The sequence below is a fragment of the Staurois parvus genome, unplaced genomic scaffold (genome assembly GCF_062004578.1).
Source record: "Staurois parvus isolate SC_StPar_1 unplaced genomic scaffold, SC_StPar_1.0 ptg000467l, whole genome shotgun sequence".
Lineage (NCBI taxonomy): Eukaryota > Metazoa > Chordata > Amphibia > Anura > Ranidae > Staurois > Staurois parvus.
In genome coordinates, this window is record NW_028318263.1 from 32,581 (window position 1) to 49,701 (window position 17,121).

At 42.8% G+C, this 17,121-nt stretch overlaps 1 protein-coding gene across 2 annotated transcripts in view; it reads left to right on the forward strand.

Annotated features, from left to right (window-relative positions):
* The window catches only part of CCDC13 (coiled-coil domain containing 13), an 87,259-nt gene that overhangs the window by 15,796 nt on the left and 54,342 nt on the right, over positions 1–17,121 (forward strand). For both annotated transcript variants that reach the window (XM_089689023.1, XM_089689024.1), the window contains exons 4-6: positions 1,457–1,599; positions 9,958–10,047; positions 13,206–13,322. In XM_089689023.1, coding sequence (XP_089545149.1) covers positions 1,457–1,599; positions 9,958–10,047; positions 13,206–13,322 — 350 coding nt within the window. The remainder of the gene's footprint in view (positions 1–1,456; positions 1,600–9,957; positions 10,048–13,205; positions 13,323–17,121) is intronic.

Consider the following 17,121-nt stretch of genomic DNA (forward strand, 5'->3'; position numbering starts at 1 on the left):
AAGACAAATACATTCTTTACAAACCATACAATGGGATTTCCTGAATTTTTTTTTTAAATTCTCTCTCAGAGTGGGAATGCACCTACAATGTGAATTTCAGACCCCTCCATGATTTCTAAGTGGGAGAACTTGCAAAATCGCAGGGTGTTCAAATAGAACGCACTGCACTCTTGTCATCCACAGAAGTACAGCCAAAAGAGCTTTAAATTCTTGCAAGGGCAGCTCCTATTAACACAGGCACACCCCAGAACTACATTTCCCGAGAGCCCTTTCTCTGACTCTTGGGAGTCAAGGCAACAGCATTGATTTGCTTGGGATAGAAATAAATCTATAGACGACGAGCGCCCGCCAATATGCGGCCTCTCGGCGTCTGGGCCTTGACACCGAGCGCCTGCATATTTGCATACCATTTGAAAATATATATGTGCTGCAAGCGCACGCTCCCAGCACAGCACATATGTCCGTGACTCACGGAAAGGTCCCGATCTCCTCATGCGATCGGGACCTTTTCCAATCATGTGACCGCCGTGACAGCAAATCACGATGGTCATGAACCTAAAGCCCCGCTTCCCGGCTTCTGAAACTCTTAAAGGGCCGGAGGCACCGGCGCAAAGGGGCTATACATGTGGAGAGGGACAGAGAGTGATGAGGGATAGGAGGAGTTTTGTAGTCCAACAGGCAGGGCTGACCATGCTGTTCCAGATGTCATTGGAGCAGAGGCACTGTGTTGTCTGACCAAACAAGACATTAGGAACTCTCTCAATGATTTTTTTTTTGTGCTTTCAATGCGTAAATGAGGAAAATGTGCATGTATTGCAGAGATGCACTTTTATTTTTATATATATATATATATATATATATATATATATAATTTTATTTTTTATTTTTTTTTACCCTGACATGCACTTGAAGTATTAGAACTATTCAGAGAATTCACAATTCTGAATGAACTATGACAGACATGTGGAGGCATTAAAAAAAAGAAGTATGGTCAAAGCCTTTTTTGTCTATACTTCTGTGGGTCACAGGAATGCACTTACTTTTGTCCTCTTGTGACCCAGAGTCAGCTGAAAGCAAGCTTTTGCCCACTATCAGCTGATGGAGCTGAGCTGCTCCAGGCTCAGGGAACATCATGACAATATTGTCATGATCCACCCCACTGACTGATTGACAGCCGCTCCTACCCCCTCCACAGCCTGGCACTCCAGTGAGTGCTGGAGGAGAATAGCGGACAGCAATGCCTGACAGAAACCAGTCTCTGCTCTGGGTGAGCGCTCAGTTCTTGGGCTCAGAGTCAATATGGGACAGCTGCAGCATCACACAGATGCTGCAGCATGGGGGTATGTACGTATGTTTACTTTTTTAAAATCCCATACTTCCCCTTTAATGTAATATACAGTAAAACTAATCTTGATGTACCATAAATCACCCCCCCCCTTGGTGTGTCTGCTCTCAGGAACAGCCGGGATAGCAGGAGATGTTGCAGCAACAAAAATTGTGGAATTGTCCAAGAAGAATCGGGAGCTCAGCGCTGAGCTGGAGAGTGAGAAGACCAAAGTGAAACAGCTGAATAGCAAAGTGAAAGAGCTGGAGAGAGAGGTAACAACAATAATTCCTGCACGGGGCCTTCTGGTGCTGCTGACTTGTAGCAGAATACCAATAAGATGCAAAAAAAACAAAACACTATTTATTCAATTAATACATTTATTAGCAAATCATTTACAGCAATATTTTGTGTTTGTATTTATTATGTCTTCTTTTTAGTTACATTAACATAAATCTTTAACATAAATGGTTGTTTATGGCTATTTAATAGTTACTAAATGCACACAGCTGGTGGCGCTATAACATTTGCTGACTGCAGGGTTTTTTTGCAACTCTTTACTGCATTGCAGTAAAGATAAGTAATTTGATCCCCTGCCTTCATCTCTATTCAGCAGATAGAGTCCAGTAAGAAGATACATATCCCTACCTGTATCTAATTGATAAAGTTCTGTATGAAGTATCAGAGCAGTGGTGTCCAAACTGCGGCCCTTTGCTTGCTTTTATTCAGCCCTTGGGGCACTATTTCATCCACTGATACCAACAATGTGGCATAATTCCCCCCCAATGACACCAACTAAGGGGCACAATTCCTTCCTATGACACCAATGATGGGACACTATTCCTCCCACTGACACCAATGATGGGGCACTATTCCTCCCACTGATACCAATGATGGGGCACTATTCCTCCCACTGACACCAATGATGGGGCACAATTCCTTCCTATAACACCAATGATGGGGCACTATTCCTCCCACTGACACCAATGATGGGGCACAATTCCTTCCTATGACACCAATGATGGGGCACGATTCCTCCCACTGACACCAATGATGGGGCACAATTCCTTCCTATGACACCAATGATGGGGCACAATTGCTCCTAATGACACCAACTATGGGGCACAATTTCGCTCAATAACACCAACTACGGGGCACAGTTCCTCCCACTGACACCAAAGATGGGGTATTATGTAAATGTAAGATATACAGGCAAAAGGATGATATCGATAGAACTATCAATATATCCCAGAGCCTATAACATCGCACATTATGAATGTAATATTCCCAAGAAATTATTTAATTAGAGCTGCTATTTTTAAATAAATTAAATTAAATGTAACAAAATGTGTGAAATCCAACAAAACAGCGCTCTCAACCTATAACTAAATATAGGTATCATATAACGAAAATAAAATATAAAATAAATAAAATTAAACTGCCACCAAATAAAGTGCAACTAAGTGCAAAAAAAACATAAGTCAGTGTATATCAAACATATATAGACTCCAACATAAAGTCCATTTAAATAAAGTCCACATTAAATATATGATATTCCTTCAATGAAATTATGGAATCTTTCTTGAATATAAAATATTCCTCCACAAACGTGTATATTTCAGTGCTCAACACCCCATCAAAGTGCAAACTCACCAGATACTGGTGATAAACCAGCATATCTTTCAAATATCAATGGATGTGGAAAAATCAGCAACATATCGATAATACTCATTCATCAGATGATCTCAATACTCTCCATCAAGGCAAGTATAAGCCTCATGTGAATAGACAGAAAACCCTCGCCATAGCGTAATACCGTTTAAATGTTTATTCATCAGAATTCCCCCTTTAAAACCACACTCACATTGTGCAAGTAAATATAAAGCCTTTTAAATGTAAAAGTCGTTTCCAGCCTGCAGCACACAGTACACTGCTCCCAGCACACACAGTGGTGTCTCACCAGCCTACAACAGATGACATGGTTGCGGTCACGTGATAACGGCGTGCGTGATAACGTCATTGCTCGATCATGCGCTAACGCGTTTCATCACACGACTTCGTCCGAGGGTGTGATCAGCAGTGGGTTACGCTAGCTCTTATAAAGCCGCTCGTTCTCCCATAGGATAACATTAATTACCGCACTGATACCCTCTAATGAGAGAACTCATGATGACCTATACTCCACTAATTACCTGTACCAGACATCTTAACAGGGGGAACCGTATAGACACTCCTTGCTGCCATCCTGTGTTCAATCACCATAATGTCAGTGCCATCTTTTAAATAATTAATAATAATAACAATAATACAAATTAATCATCCAAACAATATATACCAATATGAGTATATCAAAATCATAGTAATATAATATTAAATAAATTAAAATAAAATACATAATTCAAAATTAATTAATAATCACTAATAAAGCAATTCAAATCTAATTCAACATTAAGACCATTGGGGGTCAGAGCATCAGTCAAATATATCCATCTGGTTTCACATCTAGGTAATTCTCTTATTCTGCTTGACCCGTGCCACATACGAGGAATGGAATCCATTCCCCAAAATTTTATACAGGAAGGATCTCGATTATGGTATTTTCTAAAGTGCACAGAGACAATATATTGTCCTCGTATGTGGCACGGGTCAAACAGAATAAGAGAATTATGTAGATGTGAAACCAGATGGATATATTTGACTGATGCTCTGACCCCCAATGGTCTTAATGTTGATTTAGATTTGAATTGCTTTATTAGTGATTATTAATTAATTTTGAATTATGTATTTTATTTTAATTTATTTAATATTATATTACTATGATTTTGATATACTTATATTGGTATATATTGTTTGGATGATTAATTTGTATTATTGTTATTATTAATTTTTTAAAAGATGGCACTGACATTATGGTGATTGAACACAGGATTATTATTATTATTATTATTATTATACAGTATTTATAAAGCGCCAATAGTTCACTCAGCGCTGTACATTACAAAGGGGGACAGAACATGTGACAGAACAATACCAATACAATGCAAAACATGAGGGGATCGAGGGCCCTGCTCTTTCGAGCTTACAATCTAGGAGGGAGGGGATGGTGGCACAGGAGGAGATAGCTGTGGGGGATGGAGTGGTAGGAAGAGTGGAGGAGGTCGGTCAAGTTAGCAGGGGGTAGGCTTCCCTGAAGAGATGGGTTTTCAGGGTGCGCCTAAAGGAGAGGAGAGTAGGTGATAGTCTGATGGGTTGGGGAAGGGAGTTCCAGAGGATGGGTGACACCCTGGAGAAGTCCTGGAGGCGGGCATGGGAGGAGGAGACCAGGGAACTAGAGAGAAGGAGGTCTTGTGAGGAGCGAAGTGTGCGTGTTGGGTGGTACTTGGATATTAGGTCAGTGATGTAGTTCGGGGCAGTATGGTGGACGGCTTTGTACGTCAGTGTTAGGATTTTGAATTTGATCCGTTGCGCAATCGGAAGCCAGTGGAGGGATTGGCAGAGGGGGGTGGAGGACACTGAGTGGAGGCCAGTGGAGGGATTGGCAGAGGGGGGTGGAGGCCAGTGGAGGGATTGGCAGAGGGGGGTGGAGGACACTGAGTGGAGGCCAGTGGAGGGATTGGCAGAGGGGGGTGGCGGAGATGGAGCGGTTGGAAAGGTGAATGAGTCTGGCAGCCGTATTCAGGATGGACTGAAGCGGGGATAGCCAGCGGCGAGGCAGGCCAGTGAGGAGGGAGTTGCAGTAGTCGAGTCGTGATATGATGAGATGGATGGCAGCAAGGAGTATCTATACGGTTCCCCCCTGTAAAGATGTCTGGTACAGGCAATTAGTGGAGTATAGGTCATCATGTGTTCTCTCATTAGAGGGTATCAGTGCGGTAATTAATGGTATCCTATGGGAGAACGAGCGGCTCTAAAAGAGCTAGCGTAACCCACTGCTGATCACACCCAGGCTGGAAACGGCTTTTACATTTAAAAGGCTTTATATTTACTTGCACAATGTGAGTGTGGTTTTACAGGGGGAATTCTGATGAATAAACATTTAAACGGTATTACGCTATGGCGAGGGTTTTCTATCTATTCACATGAGGCTTATAATTACCATGATGGAGAGTATTGAGATCATCTGATGAATGAGTATTATCGATATGCTGCTGATTTTTCCACATCCATTGATATTTGAAAGATATGCTGGTTTATCACTAGTATCTGGTGAGTTTGCACTTTGATGGGGTGTTGAGCACTGAAATATACACATTTGTGGAGGAATATTTTATATGCAAGAAAGATTCCATATTTTCATTGAAGGAAGATCATATATTTAATATGGACTTTATTTAAATGGGCTTTATGTTGGAGTCTATATATGTTTGATATACACTGACTTATGTTTTTTTTGCACTTAGTTGCACTTTATTTGGTGGCAGTTTAATTTAAATTTAATTTATTTTATATTTTATTTTTGGTATATGATACCTATATATAGTTATAGGTTGAGAGCGCTGTTTTGATGGGGTATTGTCTATTCTTACTGACGTTGGGACGTTTTCTACTCCCAATGGCCACAGTTTGGCCCCCCTAAAGTCTGAAGGACAGTAAACTGGCCCTTTATTTAGAAAGTTTGGAGACCCCTGAGCTAGAGAGAGGCAGTCCACAAGCTATTTCTTTGTTGCCTTGTTGGAAAGGCAAGAATGTGCATTGCACACACTGCCACCCTGGGTTGGGGGGGGGGTTAAGTTCCCTGTGGAAATATAATAGCACATGAAACTGTTACACGTGGCATGCACTACATTAACACTCGCCCTCCAGAGGATTTACCGCCCTTCCTGACGAGGCCATTTTTTTCAATATGGCGCTGCGTTAATTTAATTGATAATTGCGTGGTCATGCAACGCTGCACCTAAATTAAATTTATGTTCTTTTTTTCCCTACAAATGGTGCTTTCTTTTGGTGGTATTTTATCACCTTTTGCGTTTTTTAGTTTTTGCGCTATAAACAAAAAAAGACTGACAATTTAGAAAAAAACAAAGAATATTTTTGACTTTCTACTATAAGACATGTCCAGTAACAAAATTTAAAAAATCTAATTTCTTCATACATTTAGGCCAAAATGTATTCTGCTCCATGTCTTTGCTTAAAAAAATCCAATACATGTGAATTAATTGGTTTACGTGAAAGCTATAGCATCTACAAATGGCTGTATATATACTTGAATTTTTATTTTTTTATACTAGTGATGGCGGTGATCAGCGACTTATAGCGGGACTGCGGCGGGCATTCAGACACTGGGGGGGAACTGACTGTCACTGACATCCCCAGTGACACCAGTACAGTGATCAGTCCACATACGTAATCAGTGTTCAAATCCCACATGTGAGGTATCGCTGTGAACATCAGAGTGAGAGCAATAATTCTAGCACTGGACCTTGTCTCTAACTCTAAACTGGGAACCTGTAGAAATGTTTAAAGCGTCGCCTATGGAGATTTTTAAGAACTCTAGTTTGGCACCATTCAACAAGCATGCGCAATTTTAAAGCATGACATTTTGGGTATCTGTTTGCTCAGCGTAACATCATCTTTCATATTTTACAAAGAAATTGGGGTATATGTTGTGTATTTTTTTTATTAATTAAAGTGTATTTTTTCCCAAAAAAATTGCATTTGAAAAGCGCTGCGCAAATACTGTGTGACATAAAAAATTGCAATGAGCGCTATTTTATTCCCTAGGGCCTCTGCTAAAAAAAAATATATAATGTTTGGGGATTCTAAGTAATTTTCTAGCAAAAAAATTTAGATTTTTACATACATGAGAAAAGTGTCAGAATTGGCCCAGTAAGCAAGTGGTTAATTCTCCCTCCCCAGGTTCATTTTGCAAGGAAAAAGCCTGCTCATCCTCAGCTCAGGATCTGATGAAAGAATTTCTGGAGTGAGCGATCAGTGGTGTCCATTCACAAAGTGCTCGGCCAGGCAAATTGTTCAGCACATCCTCATTGTGACGGGAGTGACTTTGGGTGGGGGGCCCATGGAACACAGCTCACTTTGGAGAGGTGGGGAGACCCCTGTCTCAGCTCCCCATATCCCTCTTATGTGTAAGTCACCCTGTGCCTGTTAGGGGTACAGTGTGAAAAGTCCTGATATCATGCAAACGAGTATAGGTGGGGTGTGGGGGCTGTTCATTGTTTACTGCCATGTGGTCCCATTGTTCTATTATTTGTTTGTGTATTGACTTGGTGGGGGGTGTTTCCAGCAGCCCTCCTGATGGGACTGTCTGTTGGGATGTGTCTCTGGTTGCTAAATTTGGTTTGCCCGCCCTGTGTCCTTATGCAGGTTGGTGGGTTGTTCCCTTGAATGTTTATATCTTGTGTGTATGTTAAAATAAACCAGTCCATTTCCTGTTTTAAGATAAGTCTGGTGTGTCTTGTCTTGTATGGTCAGCGGTGGTGTCCGTGGATCTGTGTTCGGACAGGGAAGCGGGAGTCTAACGGAAATACCCTAGTGCAGTTGGGGTCCGGTTCCATTACACTCATTCATCTGTTAATGCTCTAATTTATTTCAGTCTTATTAAAGCTAAACTCCGGGCAAAAAAACATTCATTTGAATATATTCCTCAATAGCCACAAAGGATATAAATCTGCTTTGTGTGCACCAAATGTCTTTGCAAACTCAGCTGATATAAGGAGGTGTGACATCATTACTGTGCTGTACATATCCTGTGCCGAGAACAGAGCTGGGGGAGGGACCCAGCAGACCCCACCCACTATAGGCTGCCTACAGAAAATTACAGGAGGGGGCGGAGACAAGACCAGTCACCCTGCTCAAGGAGAGAAAGCAGCAGTGAGCGGTCTTTGTTACAGGAAGTCTCACACTGGATTACTGCACAGATCTCGAAGAAAAAAACAAAGCACACCGAGACTGAAGAAGAATACACAAGACAAATGTATTTGGCTATTATTTACTTATCCTGGAGTTCAGCTTTAACCCCCCTGGTGGTATTCCCGAGTGTAGCTAGAAGCGTATTCTAGTGTACTAGAAGCGTTAACCCCGAGCTACACTCGGGAATACACTGCAGCGTTGCTCTGGGATCCCTCCAGCGCTTACCTTGTCCTTCGCTCCCACGATGTCCCTTCTGCAGTGTCCCCGGCAATTTTCTCCGGCTGATGCCAGCATCTGTCTTCTGGGTTTCGTTCTCTGCGAGCATCGGGACGTACGGGGGGCGGGACCGGCGGGAATTTCAAAAATGTAAACATTTTACATTCACTAAATACACTAAAATCACATAGTATTCCATTCCTGTATCAAACCATTTCACATACATTTTGTCCCGAGTGCTTTGTCCGGCGCCCTGCCTGCATTTTTACTGTTCTTTCTGCCTGGAAACTGAGAAACGTCCATGGCGTCCAAAAAGCGTCCCTTTAGGTCAGACGCGGTTTTAGATCGGCTAGAGAACAGCGATAGTAAATCAGAACCACTTGCAGAATTGAGTGATAATGATTCGTGGGGGAAATTCCTCATCAGACACTGAAAACGATTCTGCGACTGAGCTCAGCGATGTGCGAACTTGGCGCTATATTTCACATTTCAGTGTTTTTGGTTTGATTATATTATTGAATTAAATTTATTATTATTATATTATTATTTTTTATGATTATTTATTAAATTATAATTTATGATTTTGTGTTTCAAATGTTATTATACCCGGGATGTTTACTAGACTCGGACAGATTTCAGTTATTCCTAAGGATTACAGGCCTACAATAAAAAAACAACATATTTCCATTGCAAACAATGTACCGCTTTGAGCACAGAAATACTGACATAATCAGACCGCTAGGGAGGTTAAGAAAGTCCTAGCAAAAGTTTCTAGTAGTCAAAACCTTGCTTCTCAGATGGCAGCATAGTAGTTGCTGACAGGTGTTCAGGAGGTGCTACTGCTGCCTCCTGAACACCTGGTATTTTTTGTTTGTTTGTTTTTTTACTTTTGTTTTTTTGAACTGGTGAATGACAATTTTACATTGTGGCACTGTACAGCAAATGTGAGACGAGCATTCAAGTCACGGTTGCGCTGCGACCCCATTGAATTCAATGGGCAGGTATGACAGACGGTGGCACTATCTCTTAAATTGGCCATAGACAATCACTGACCATCCCTTTTCTACAGAAGTCACCTGTCAAACGGACATGCTGGAAAACTTTTGTTGATCAGCAGCTGCAGGATGTGATCAGTGTATTTTGGTAGCCCCAGGTCCCACTGTCAGAATACAGTGGCCCGGCGGGGACAGATTCCTCTATCCACCTACCTTGTGTGGATGGAGAAATCTGTTCCTTTTTTTTTTGTTCAGCATGCTGGCTGAACTAAAAAAAGTAAGCCGTCTATGGCCAGCTTAACCCCAGCCTTTATAAATAGGGTCTATAAGCACGGGGTGGGGGGTGAAGAATCGGCAGTCATGTGACCACTGTGATTGGCTGGCTGTCACAGGGTTCACATGACCAAGAGCCAGCCTTGCCGTCTGGCAAGAGGTAAACCATGTAAAATTGTCACGGTCATAAATGGAGCCTATATACATGGATAATCTCAGGCATTTTTTTTTACATTATAACTTATTATTTGTTTGTTGCAGAAATGTTGATTTATTTTTCAGTTGAATACAGTCATGACAAAATTTCCGCAACTCCCTGAGAAAGACACAAGAAATGGAATGAATGTGATCCGGTCCATGGAAGTAACTCCAGTAAGTTGTTTCCGTGCAAAGATCTAACCATATTATACAGTGGTGTTGATTCTGGAAGGGTGGAACAGGCAGTACTTCCACACGGGGCCAAGGTCCCATAGGGTCAACCAGGGGGGCCTGGGCTTGGCGGGGCTGCTTGTGGGTGGTCCCAGTGCACTATCATTCCACAGTGCAAGTGGGCACCTGCTTTCAAGCATAAAACAGAGAGAGGGGAGCTTGTTCCCCGACCCACCTGCATGTAGTAATGGCAGTGCCTGGTCTTACTCTGCTATTACACCCCGGTCACATTGGGTGCGACTTGGTATGCGATTTGCATGCCCTGCGACTTGCAAGTCGTATGCCAAGCCGTATCCTATTGTCTGCTATTAGAGCAGTCATATCGGTGCGGTTCGGACTTGGTCGGAGCTTCACCGATTTCTAAAGTAGTGCATGCACTACTTTTGTTGCGATTTGCATAGACATCTGTGTCAGATGTCTTGCATATCGCAACTGAAATCGGCAGGTCACCCGATTTTGAAATCGTGCGACTTCACTCTAAGTCGCACGATTTCAAAATCGGCTTTGATGTGACCAGGGGCTTAGTCGCCTAGGTTCTGCTACAAAGCAGGGTTCAGAGACAGTGGGAAAGAAGATAGATATAAGCCGGCAAATCGGTGGACTCAAATGTTGAAAATGTTTATTGGCTGCACAAGTACATTCAGTAAAACAATGCGAACGTGTTTCTGCCACTGTAGCCTTCCTCATAGCGGCTGAAATGCGTTAGCATTGTTTTACTGGATGTACTTGTGTAGCCAAAAAAGATTTTCAGAATTTGAGTTCACCAAATTTCTGGCTTATATCTATCTACATTTAAAGTATTGATGCAGCAATGAGCACCAGTTTATAGCTTTGGATAGCATCACCAACAGTAGAGCTTTGGTATTGTATTCACTTATTCACAGCGGGAAAGAAACCGAAGGAGAGATCAGAGATGCTGACCCTCCTCTCAACATCCGTGTCAATGGAGAGGATGAGTTAGCTTTCTCTGTATGCTGTCCACACTGCTGCTTTCCCGGACCACAATGCAAGCATCCCAGCAATGCAGTAGCAGGTAGGTTGCTGTAAATAGTGGTCAGAGTGCTAGCCGATTACTAGGGATTGAGAGAAGTATTGGAAGGAAGGAATTTCTAATATGTGTTGAAAGTTGCTTGGAGGAGGGAACTGGGTGGGGGTTTAATTTCACGGAAGTGGGTAATTCTGCTGTATCTTAAAAACTGCTGGGCAGAGGGTATAATTGGTGCGGATGATGTACCAGGAGGAAGAAATTTATGCTTGGCGGGAGGTATAGTGGGTGAGGTTTAAGTACTAGGAGAGGGGGAATTTCATCTACATTTTGAGTCTAATCATAAAGCAGGAGTATAAAATGTCCTGGGCCCAGCATCGATGAGAATAAACAGTGCCTTAGGGTTGGTGGTCAATTACATAGTGCCTGTAGTCGGTAGGAAGAGGAATAGTGCGCCATCATTGGTATTACTGGAAGGAATAGTACTCCATCATTGGTGTCAGTGGGAGGAATAGTACTCCATAATCGCTAACAGTGGGAGAAATAGTGCCCCATCATTGGTATCAGTGGGGGGAATAGTGCCCCATCATTGGTGTCAGTGGGAGGAATAGTGCCCCATCATTGGTGTCAGTGGGAGGAATAGTGCCCCATCATTGGTGTCAGTGGGAGGAATAGTGCCCCATCATTGGTGTCAGTGGGAGGAATAGTGCCCCATCATTGGTATCAGTGGGAGGAATAGTGCCCCATCATTGGTATCAGTGGGAGGAATAGTGCCCCATCATTGGTGTCAGTGGGAGGAATAGTGCCCCATCATTGGTATCAGTGGGAGGAATAGTGCCCCATCATTGGTATCAGTGGGAGGAATAGTGTCCCATCATTGGGGTCAGTGGGAGGAATAGTGCCCCATCATTGGTATCAGTGGGAGGAATAGTGTCCCATCATTGGGGTCAGTGGGAGGAATAGTGCCCCATCATTGGTATCAGTGGGGGGAATAGTGCCCTATCAGTGGGAGGAATAGTGCCCCATCATTGGTTACAGTGGGAGGAATAGTACTCTATCATTGGTTACAGTGGGAGGAATAGTACTCCATCATTGGTTACAGTGGGAGGAATAGTACTCCATCATTGGTTACAGTGGGAGGAATAGTACTCCAATGATGGAGTACTATTCCTCCCACTGTAACCAATGATGGAGTACTATTCCTCCCACTAATACCACTGATGGGGCACTATTCCTCCCACTGTAACCAATGATGGAGTACTATTCCTCCCACTAATACCACTGATGGGGCACTATTCCTCCCACAGTAACCAATGATTGTGTCAGTGGGAGGAATAGTGCCTCAGATTAGTGGGAGGAATAGTGCCTCAGATCAGTGGGAGGAATAGTGCCCCAAGGTCCGGATAAAGGTTAGCAAGGGGCCACAGTTTGGAGCAGGGGCGGACTGACCATTTGGAAACTCAGGCACTGCCCGAGGGCCCGGGGTCAGTAGGGGGCCCCATGAGATTCCCCTGGTACCTTTTTCATAGGCTTTTTTGAGTTTGGGCAAGGACACAGAGGCCCCATGATCCCCTATTGCCTGGGGGCCCCATGAGTTGTCAGTCCGCCCCTGGTTTGGAGACCACTGCCCTAGACAAAAACAAGCACTGAAAATGTGCAGTGCGGGCGCAGCCCCACTGCAAGAGAAAACTTTTTTTGCCCAGAGTTGGGCTTTAAGCTGAGACAATTCTGTAATATAAAACAGGCTCCACACCTCAGCCTGTATTTTATAAATGGGCTGTAAAATGCTTGCCATGCTGTAGAGTAATACTGTGGTGCATAGAAGAGATAGTAATATCTGCTATAACTGGGCCCAAAAGGTGGTCTTTATGAAGTGTTATAAATGCAATATTTAAGACCCTATTAACAGAACCCCTACATTACTAATGTGTCCACATAGGCTTTACAAGCCTCTCTATAGATTTTTCTGATCTACTTTCATCCTCTACATGTCTACCTTTGTTAGATGTTTATCCCATCACTCTATGTAGATGGGTCTCCATGTAGCTAGCTTGTTATGGAGAAATGATTGTGAAATAACATCTAGCAGAACCTTCTCAACTGTTTCTCTTTACAGGCAGAAAGTTCGGAGATAAAAGCGTTACAAGAGAAGCTGGCAGCTGCTAATCTAAAGTTGACAGAATATCGCAACCAAATCCAGACCACAAAACAAGAGCTGAAAATGGCTCACAAGGTATAGCACAGCATCTATTCTCTATATGTGGTGCAAAAGATGTGACAGCTTTGTGGATATTTTATTAAAAACTGTTGAAGCAGCAGAAACATATTTCATTTTTAGTGGACTATGTGCCTCGTCTTCCCTCAAATGCATAGTCAGGTCCATGCAGACCAGGGTGGATAAAAATCAATGATTTTTTTAAAAAAATCAAAAAAATCTGATTTTTTTTATTTAAATCGGATTTTTTTTATTAAAATAAGATTTTTTTTATTTAAATTGGATTTTTTTGAATAAAATGCTTTTTGAGGAAAATATATTACCATCCAAAGGTTATTCCATCATGAAATAAAGATTTGTTTTTTAATTATGTAGAAGAAGGCTGTATATGTTTAATTTTTTTGGTAAATAAATTCCATGAATCCATTCACGATGTCATGCTCTTCCAGAGGTTTCTGTAAGATTATTGGGCAGTTTCTCTGCCTACAAGATATTATCACAGATGATTGGTTTACTTTTGCAGTTCTCAAAACTGAATTTGACTCAGCGGAGATCACAGGCCTCTTCTTCACAGCAAAAATGTTATAACATGAACAGAGTTAAGAAAAAGACCTTCATCCTAACTTCTACAAACCTCTGAATACAGAATCAACCCCTTCAGTGCTAAGTTTCAAGAAGTTCAGTGAATAGAATAGAAAAAATATTTTTCTGATTGTTTGGAGTGGAATAGATCTGCACAAGAAGAAAGTGAAACTAAGTGTGAGGAGGAGGGGCTGACAGTGTGAGGAGGGAGGGGCTGACAGTGTGAGGAGGGAGGGGCTGACGGTGCGAGGAGGAAGGGGCTGACAGTGTGAGGAGGAAGGGGCCGACAGTGTGAGGAGGAAGGGGCCGACAGTGTGAGGAGGGAGGGGCTGACAGTGTGAGGAGGAAGGGGCCGACAGTGTGAGGAGGAAGGGGCCGACAGTGTGAGGAGGGAGGGGCCGACAGTGTGAGGAGGGAGGGGCTGACAGTGTGAGGAGGAAGGGTCCGACAGTGTGAGGAGGGAGGGGCTGACAGTGTGAGGAGGAAGGGTCCGACAGTGTGAGGAGGGAGGGGCTGACGGTGCGAGGAGGAAGGGGCCGACAGTGTGAGGAGGGAGGGGCCAACAGTCTAAGTTTCTTCAAATATTTATATTTTGTTTAGCCAAATTAGTTAACAAACATGGATGTTTAAGCGAATCACATATGCTGGAATGTTATTGTTTCAGTTGAATAAATCTATTTAAATTGTTATTATTAAGGTAATGATTATTTTTCTCCTTCCTAAGTACAACAGAAAAGTTGTCCAAATATGAATGATTAACCTATTAACCACTTCCAAACCGGACACTTTTACCCCCTTCCTGACCAGGGCAATTTTCAGCTTTCAGAGCTATCACGCTTTGAATGACAATTGCGCGGTCATGCAACACTGTACCCAAATGAATTTTTTACCATTTTTTTGAGACAGATAAAGCTTTATTTTGGTGGTATTTATTCACCGCTGGGATTTTATTTTTTTTGCTATGTAAATGAAAAAGTCCAAAAATTTTGAAAAAAAGTGGTTTTTTTTATAAAATTTTGCAAATAAATAATATTTCATCATAAATCTTTGCTAAAATTTATTCCGTTATCTTTTTAGTAAAAAAAAAATCCAAATTAGTTTATAACAAAAAATTATAATTTTTAAACATTTCTTTTTACATTTTTATTTTATTTTTTTATATTATTATTTTTTATTTTATTTTATTTTTTTACATACTGTCACCCTAGCAGTACAGTGTCACCATGGTGACACTGTACTACTTGTGGGGGGTGATGAAGATTTTTTTTTTTTTTGTTTTACACATTGCTTTTACACCCATATAGGATTTCTCTTTCTCTCTGTGTGCATTCTTGCACTCATTGAGAAGTACTGAGTGAGCTGTGATTGGTCACAGCTTGTCACATGGTACAAGCCTGTTGTGAATAGGCTTGTACCATGTGACCTCTGTGATCATTCACAGATTTCACACGTAGTAAGCAATGATGTCACAAGTGACATCTTGCTTACTACTCTGCATGTGATCACTGATTGGCCAATCAGTGATCACACGATCGGGACCTCGTACAGAGGTCCCGTCCGACGATCGGTGTGGACACAGCGGGCACCGGATCGCGTTGCTGCGCGCTCCCAGGGAGCGCGCACAAGCAGGGTGCGGGGAGGCCGTTTATAAACGGCCACCCGACCCTGCACTGCCACCGTCTGGCCGTTTATATGCAACGGCCGGTTGGGAAGTGGTTAAACTGGGGATAAAAAAACTAATATGAAAAGTTGTTATTCTAAAAATCTTTATCTACTTGCATATTAAAGTTATACCAGCAAGAATTAGTCTTTATGTAGAAAACTAGGATTTACATCAAGCCTTACTGACTAGTGATTTAAATCGTGATTTAAATCAAATCCACCCTGATGCAGACTGTCTCTCTTGTATGTATTGCTTGTATATAATGAAAGGTATGAAGGCCGTTTACAAGATCTATTATGCAGACTTTGAGGGCACATTAGGGTCTGTCCTTAGACTTTATACGATTACCAATGCTTGCTAAAAGGTATCACTTAAACTCCAAAATTTTTTCCATTAAAAAATGGCTAATATAGTAAAAGACTGAATATCTAATAACCTTTATAATTTTTAGATCCTCTTGTGGTGTTCATGCTTGAAAAGTCTTACCTGATGACCAGGCTGGTATGCTGAGCCTTATCTTATACCCTGGTTGATATACTGAGCCTCACTTGATAACCAAGCTAGTGTTCCAAGCCTTGTCTGCTGCCCCGACCAAGCTGCTAAACATTTTCTGGTGCGCATGCTCTGCCCTGAGCATTATCTGGTTTCCAGGCCACTGCATGATGTAAAAGCAGTGTGCTGAGCCTTATCTGATTCCCAAACTGATGTTTGGAGCCTTATCTCATGCCCAGGCCAGTGTACCTTACCTTGAGCTTAGACCAGTGTGCTAAACCTTATTTGATGCCCAGACCAGTGTGCTGAGCCTTATCTAGTGCCCAGACCAGTGTGCTGAGCCTTATCTAGTGCCCAGACCAGTGTGCTGAGCCTTATCTAGTGCCCAGACCAGTGTGCTGAGCCTTATATAGTGCCCAGACCAGTGTGCTGAGTTATATTTGGTGCTCAGGCCAGTGTGCCAAGCCTTATGTGATGTGCAGCCTTGTGTGCTGATTCTTATCTAGTGCCCAGGTCTGTGTACTGAGCTTCTTTTGGTGCCCAAGCCAATGTGCTGGGCACCAAAAGACCTGGGACTTATCTTCTGTTTAAACAAATGTGCTGAGCCTTATCTGGTGCCCAGTATACTGAGCCGTATCTGGTGCCCAGTGTGCTGAGCCTTATCTGGTGCCCAGTGTGCTGAGCCGTATCTGGTGCCCAGTGTGCTGAGCCGTATCTGGTGCCCAGTGTGCTGAGCCTTATCTGGTGCCCAGGCCGGTGTGCTGAGCCGTATCTGGTGCCCAGTGTGCTGAGCCGTATCTGGTGCCCAGTGTGCTGAGCCTTATCTGGTGCCCAGTGTGCTGAGCCGTATCTGGTGCCCAGTGTGCTGAGCCTTATCTGGTGCCCAGTGTGCTGATCCTTATCTGGTGCCCAGTGTGCTGAGCCGTATCTGGTGCCCAGTGTGCTGAGCCGTATCTGGTGCCCAGTGTGCTGAGCCGTATCTGGTGCCCAGTGTGCTGAGCCGTATCTGGTGCCCAGTGTGCTGAGCCTTATCTGGTGCCCAGTATACTGATCCTTATCTGGTGCCCAGTGTGCTGAGCC